The sequence below is a fragment of the Alosa sapidissima genome, chromosome 23 (genome assembly GCF_018492685.1).
Source record: "Alosa sapidissima isolate fAloSap1 chromosome 23, fAloSap1.pri, whole genome shotgun sequence".
NCBI classification, from domain to species: domain Eukaryota; kingdom Metazoa; phylum Chordata; class Actinopteri; order Clupeiformes; family Clupeidae; genus Alosa; species Alosa sapidissima.
The window spans coordinates 29,886,504-29,894,003 of NC_055979.1; the positions used below are offsets into that span (position 1 = coordinate 29,886,504).

Sequence of the window (7,500 nt, forward strand, 5' to 3'; positions counted from 1 at the left end):
TGTGTGTGTGTTAGTGTACTAGTGTGTGTGTGTGTGTTAGTGTACTAGAGTGTGTGTGTGTGTGTTAGTGTACTAGAGTGTGTGTGTGTGTGTGTGTGTGTTAGTGTACTAGAGTGTGTGTGTGTGTGTTAGTGTGCTAGAGTGTGTGTGGAGGATCCCCAACTTCAGCACATCTGGTTTTGATCTTCCGGCGCTCTGGTTGTAGCCGGAATGCGAGACTGCCACCGGACCATCACAGACTGGCCCTCCGTACACGTTACCCCCCCCCCCCCCCACTCTGTTTACCCCTGTCTACCTTCCTCTGCTCTAGTGCTCTGTTACCCCTCCCCCCCTCCAGCGCACCAGAGTACAAGGGGTTGGAGTTAATAAACTTTCCAATCCGTTGCTTAGTTTGTTAACTGTACTGAAACTTGACATATAAAAACACTACACACACTGCTCCTTTGTCCTCGTACACACACACACACACACACACACACTTGCTGACTCAAAACACCCTTTAACACACATATGGCAGAGCAATGGGTGAGACACCTCTGAATGACAGTGCTGTGGCACCTCCTAGTGGACAAAATAGGTACAGGTCAAAAATGCAAATGCAAAATGGGCCACACCTAGTCAAGAGGAACAGATGGAAGAGTGGAGACCTAAACGTGCATCTAGAACCCCCTCAGAACCCCCCCTAGAACCCCCTCAGAACAGTGAGAGTCACACTCAGACCCCCCCCAGAACAGTGAGGGAAGAACACCATCACACTCAGAACTCCTCAGAACACCATCACACTCAGAACAGAACACCACCACACTCAGAACACCATCACACTCCTGTGACATAATAACAGACATGCAGCACACAAAACGAGGTCATATGTAGATACAGCATTTTTATTTGGCTAAAACGACCATAAATTAACATAAAAAAATGCATCAATTCAGCATCATTTCAATGAGACATTTACAATTATAATATAATACACTGTATGGACAAAAGTATTGGGATGTCTGCCATCACACCCAAGTCTGTAGCTTCTGTTTTCAACTGTATCATCTTTTAAAACTCCATGTATTGCTTGTGGTGAAAAGATGTTGAATAGCACCCTTGATAGCACACTAATGTGGCTGCATGTGTATGTGTGTGTGTGTGTGTGTGATCTGACACACATGTAAGACCTCTCATCCCAGCCACTGACTGGCTTTATGTGTGTGTGTCTGTCATGTCAGTGTAACACATTGATCTGACACACATGGAAGACCTGGCATCCCCGCCACTGACTGGCTTTATGTGTGTGTGTGTGTGATCTGATACGCATGGAAGACCTCGCATCCCAGCCACTGACTGGCTTTATGTGTGTGTGTCTGTCATGTCAGTGTAACACATTGATCTGACACACATGGAAGACCTCGCATCCCCGCCACTGACTGGCATTCCACCTGTAGCTGGGTCGGAATGTTCAGTGTTCAGGCTCTTCCTGAGTCACACACACACACACACACACACGCGCGCACGTCCCTCACCCCTCCCAAACCACCTCAGCCTCTGGTGTCCCACACGCCAAGTTTGGGAAAGAATCGCACACAGAGCAAAGTAAAAACAGCCCTGAGACATTCCTCTCATTCCTGCTTCAATCCTATTATCCATCCCTCGCTTTCTTCTCTGCTTCAAATACTTCCCTCCTCCTCGCTCTCATGATCTCTCCATCCCTCCCTCCTCCTCTCTCTCATGATCTCTCCATCCCTCCCTTCTCCTCGAGGATCCCTCCATCCCGACTTGTCTAAACGATTTGAGCTAATAATAACAACACTCCCACTAATGGGAACAAAACCTTTTGATAAAGTCAAGTGTGTGTGTAAGAATGGGAGTGTGTTCACTTTCAAAAGCATGGAAAAACTGATTTGAGCAGCTCCAGCTAAGAGGGGTTTATTTTGGGCATCTCTCATCCACTGAAATAGCTCCTGTTTGTAAGCGTGAGGGCGAGCAAGAGAGGTATCTCTTCTCATGACCACTCCATCGCTAAAGGCAAAGAATAACAGCAGGCCCAAAATAGCCACTCCAGTTGTTCCGCTCACTAGAGCAGCAGATGCAGCCTCGGCACTCTTCCCCACATGCCTGGACAACATCAGGCGTGTGTGTGTGTGTGTGATGACCTGTCCTATATCATCAGGCGTCTGTGTGTGTGTGTGATGACCTGTCCTATATCATCAGGCGTCTGTGTGTGTGTGTGATGACCTGTCCTATATCATCAGGCGTGTGTGTGTGTGTGATGACCTGTCACCTGGACACAACACACACAACAGATATCCTGTTGTCATCTTAGCGATGTGTTGTGTCCAGGTGCTCTTGTTGTCATAGTGATCTGGTGGCTGGTGTTGTTTGTGCTTAGTAACGACAGAATACTTCCTGTCAGCTGCCAGCATTTCTCCTCCTCACTCTCCACCTTCTTTCCTCCACTTTTTCTACCTCTCCATCTCATCATCCCTTCATCGCTGCCAGTGAGAGCTCCTGAGAGAGCGTTTTAAACACTTCCTGCCATCTCATCAGTACGTGTTGGGGTGCATGATGCATGTGTGTGAATACAGCAGGGAAAATAAGTATTGAACACGTCAATATTTTTTTCAGTAAGTATACTTCCAGTGAGGCTAGTCACATGAAATTTTCCCCGGACATTAGTATTAACTTAGGTAATCCACACATATATAAAAATCCAAACATTAATGTCTAAAAGTAGCGTTATGACTAAAAAAGTGGAATGGCACAGGGAAAAAGTATTGAACACGAACAAGAAAAAGCAGTACATAAAAGCAAGGAATGGCCAAGAACAAACTGGAATCTATAAGTAGTTAGAGAAATAATCTCTCCTATCTGTGTAAATTGATATAATCTGGGTTAGTACTGTACATACTGGTGGGCTATAAAAAGGTTTTTTGTTACCAAGGTGTCACACAAGAAACATTTCATGATGGGTAAAAGCAAAGAGCTCTCCCAAGACCTTTGCAACCTTATTGTTGCAAAACATATCAATGGAACTGGTTACAGATGCACATCAAAACTTCAGAAGCATCCAGCAAGTAGTATTGGAGCCATTATCTGCAAGTGGAAGGAACATCACTGCATCATCAACTGGCCATGCACAGGATCTCCTTGCAAGATTTCTGACCAGGAAGTCAGAAGGATAGTCAGAAGAGTAGCCCAAGAGCCAAGGACCACTCAGAGAAAGCTCCAGAAAGACTTGGTACAATTGTTACAGAGATAATCATAGGTAATGCACTCCACCGCCATGGCCTCTATGCACGCTCATCCCACATGACTCTATTGCTGAAGAAAAACATGTCAAAGCTCGTTGAAAGTTTGTTACACAACATTTGGACAAGCCTATGAAATGCTGAGAGAATGTATTCTGGTCAGGTGAGAGCAAAATTGAACTTTTTGGATGTCATACTACACACCATATTTGGAGGAGAAATGGCACTGTGCATCACCCTAAAAATACCCTACCACCAGTGAGGTTTGGAGGTGGAGGCATCATGGTGTGGGCTGTTTTTCATCTCATGGTACTAGCAGACTTCATACAGTTGAAGGAATGATGAATAGTCATTTTGTTCTGGGAGAATCTTTACATCCACCAATGAGGATGAGACATGGCTAGACCTTCCAGCAGGACAATGATCCAAACCATTCAGCAAAGAAAACTCTCAATTGGTTTCAGAGAAAGGAAATCAAGGCCCTGACTTTAATCCAATTGAACAGTTTTGGAAGTTGACTAATAATCAGGATTCACAAGAGGAACCCCTGGAATATTCAATATTAAAGGACTATCAGTTTAAAAGAATGGGCCAAAATCACACCAGAATACTGTAACTGATTAGTTTCGTCATACAGGAAATGTCTTGAAGCGGTCATTACGAATAAAGGATTTTCCCCAAAGTATTTAAGAAATTTCAGCAGCCGTCATTAAGTCATTCCACTTTATTACACATAACTCTACCTACGGACTTTAATGTTTGGATTTTTTTATATGGGTGGATTATCTGAGTTAATACTAATGTCTGGTGAAAATGTCATGCAAATAGCCTCACTGGAAGTATACTTACTGAAAAAAATGGTGACGTGTTCAATACTTATTTTCCCCGCTGTATGTGTGTGTGTAGATGTGTGTATATGCGCATGCATGAACAGTGTGTGCATACGTGTGTGTGTGTGTGTGTGCACATGTGTAGAGGTGTGTGTGATCTATGAGGATCAGTGTGTTGATTAAAACAGCATCAATGTGCAACTGACAGATAAACTTGAGCAACACTCAGTGAATGTTTAATGTTAAGGACTCTCTCTATGCAGATTCATATGTGTGCGTTTCACATGCTAGGATGTGTGTGTGTGTGTGTGTGTCTGTGTAACTGTTTGTGTGTGTGTGTGTAACTGTGTGTGTGTGTGTGTGTGTGTGTGTGTGTACCTGTGTGTATGTGTGTGTGTGTACCTGTGTGTATGTGTGTGTGTGTGTGTGTGTGTGTACCTGTGTTATTGTGTGTGTGTGTGTGTGTGTGTCATTGATAGGAGAGGTAGTTGATGAGACGAGGTGGGATGTCAAGTTGGGGCAGCACCTTCAGAGCTCTGGTACCCAAGATTCTCCTCACACAGATCCTACACTGCTGCATCAGAGAAAGGGGAGAGCCTGAAACACACACACACACACACACACACACACACACAGACACAAACACACACACAAAGACTTAGGACAATTCCAAACTTGCACATGAATCACATTATATAACACGTTGGCAAAAGGTGACATTCTGAGCAGGCTAATTTTACATTCATAGATTCTTCCATAAAAGGCGAAGTCTCTGGCTTCACCCCCAAAGCCATTCACACAGACCCAAATACTGTTTCAGGAGAAAACAGAGCTCTGTGTGTGTATGTGTGTGTCTGTATGTGTGTGTGTCTGTATGTGTACACATATAGGTCAGGTTTGTGATAGGCACTGAGCAAACATGCACAACCCATACTGTGAGACATGGCCGGATCTAGAATAGGGCTGGGAGGGGCAATGCCCCTCCAAATATTTCTTCTGCCCCACCTAATTGGTCAATTTTATTTGACAGCTATTAAATCTGCCAATCACAGTTTTCTAATTCGCCCTGTCTGAATTTTGAGGCTGCTGATTTGCTGGTTGGATAGTATAAATACCGGAGCAGCAGCGCCCCCTACATTCCACTCTGTGTGCATCACACTGTTCACGCTGCAGTTGAGAGGGCTATCATATTTCCATAAAGTGTATACCAGATATAATTTAGATCGTTGTTACTGGTTTAAATAAATACCTTTAACTGTAGTGTTATTCTCGTTTTGAATAAGGTTCGTTTTTAGCTAATGTGCATGTTAGCTTTCTAAGGTGATCAGTTAATTTGCCTAAACATAAGCTAGCATTTATTAGCCTAAACATAGGCTAGCATTTATTATTTAGTCTATTGCTGAAATTTATATCTAAATTGAACAGTGGACACATTTGAACATGCAACGATTTTTGGTTCCAATTTCAAAGCCTGTTGCTGCTATTACTCCTAACCCAGACTCTGAGGCTACTGGACTGGCTCCCGTAGCTCAAGCTAGCAGTAGCCGTAGACAGCGCAGCACGCTTCCCTTTCCCAACATAGTCCGCCTCCGCCGGTTACATCCACAGATACAGATACGCTTGATCTGAATAATGAAGCACCATCTCAGCCAACACAGCATGCTTATCCAAAACGAATGTTCGGTCAGGTATTCCGGTCATTCAATTCAAGTTGGTATAGATCACGGCCGTGGTTGGAGTACTCTATAAAACTGGATGCATGCTTTTGCTTTCCCTGGCGCAAGTTTGCTGGCGCGACTGACAGAGACATTGTCTTTACCAGGACAGGTTAATTGGAAAGCTGCACTGGAAAAAGATAAGGGATTTCAAAAGCATGCATCCAGTCACTGCCATTTAAACGCAGCAACGCAGTGGCTAGAGATGAGACAGAGACAGGAAACTGGAGAAATGATTTCGGCTTTATTGGGTCAAACACAGGTTGACAAAAATCGTTACTACGTGAAGAGCATAGGGGAAGTAGTTCAGTTTCTGTGCGTAAATGAACTAAGTTTTCGTGGGAGCGTGGAGAGCATGCAGTCTCGCACAAACTATGAGGAGGATATTTCTGCTGAAATTGCCAAATCTATTCCCCAAAATGCAGTGTACACATCAAAAAACATACAAAATTAAATAATTGACACTCTTGCCATGCTGGTGTTGCATGAGGTAAAAAAGAAATATGACAATGCAGATAATCCTGGCTTCTGCATCAAAAGTGATGGGACTAGAGACAGATGTAACATTGAAAATCTCTCTGTGGTGATAAGGTTTGTCAGCAACTCTGTTCCTGAGGAACATTTAATTGGTTTGCTAAACTTGACTCAGCTGAATGCTGAATATATAACAACAGAAATACTGAGACATTTGACCAGTGGGGGTTACAGTACTGACAATATTGTCAGTCAGTGTTATGATGGGGCCTCGGTGATGAGTGGAATCAGGGGTGGGGTGCAGGCACTGTTGCAGCGGAAGCTTGGTAGGCACAATCCATATGTGCACTGCTTTAACCACCAGTTGCACTTAGCAGTGGTGCATGCCATTCAGGGAGAGCCACTTGCAAAACACTTGTTTGATCTCTCTGGTTCACTCCATTCTTTCTTCCACCACTATTACGTAGCCCAGAATTACAACACCCCCTCACTTAAAAGGTTGCTTGAGATTCGCTGGACAAGTCACTATGATGTGACACGATGCCTTGTTGAGAATCAGGAGGCCATACTGAATATTTTGTCTGAAGTTTCAGAAGACAGTGCGGCTACAATCGCTATTTGCACAGAGGCAGCTGGCCTGGTAGTACAGTTGAGGAAGCATCACTTCTTTGAGGTTGGAAAATTCCTGGAAAGAACACTTAGTGTCTTGAAGCCTGTGAATGCAATGTTGCAAGCACAATCTGTAGACTTGTGTCATGCTGGAGAGGTCATCACTGCTTCTCTGGAGGCACTGAAAGACATTCGCAAAGATGGTTTCTTCCTCAATCAAATTCTTTCTAGATCTGGACCTCTTAGCCCCCCTCCAACGTCTTACTGTCACTGATAGGACTAATGCCTCAGCCAATAGCCTGCAACATTCCACTAGCAAAGGCCATGTTGCGAAAGAAATTCTCTTCCGACAGTGTGAACCTTTCAACTGTTTGCCAACATGTACAGTTGTATAAGGAAGCGTTTCCTACTCTTCATGCAATGTATGTAACTGCACTGGTGATGGGTGTATCCTCGGCTGCATGTGAGAGTTCCTTCTCCACTCTGTCACGTGTTCTGACTCCCTTCCGTCGCACCATGCTACATGATAGAAAAAAGAATTTGGTGATTTTGGCTCATGAAAAGTCAATAACAAAATCCAGATATGGATGAGTTTGTTAAGGCTTTTGCAAAAAAAACCCCAGAAGACTTATG

General features: G+C 43.9%; 1 protein-coding gene and 1 long non-coding RNA gene across 4 annotated transcripts in view; both read right to left on the minus strand.

Annotated features, from left to right (window-relative positions):
• Window positions 1-863: 863 nt before the first annotated feature.
• Window positions 864-2,668, minus strand: LOC121698630. Its single transcript, XR_006026810.1, has 2 exons — window positions 1,400-2,668; window positions 864-1,316 (listed from the first exon to the last, which is right to left on the minus strand). It is a non-coding gene; the product is annotated as an uncharacterized LOC121698630 (long non-coding RNA).
• Window positions 2,669-4,109: 1,441 nt separating this feature from the next.
• The window catches only part of LOC121698616 (ankyrin repeat and SOCS box protein 13-like), a 12,056-nt gene continuing 8,665 nt past the window's right edge, over window positions 4,110-7,500 (minus strand). The window contains exon 6 of one of the 3 annotated variants that reach the window (XM_042080868.1): window positions 4,110-4,666. In XM_042080868.1, the coding sequence (XP_041936802.1) occupies window positions 4,539-4,666 (128 nt within the window). In that variant the 3' untranslated portion in view covers window positions 4,110-4,538. The other 2 variants (XM_042080872.1, XM_042080871.1) reach the window with 2 other exon arrangements.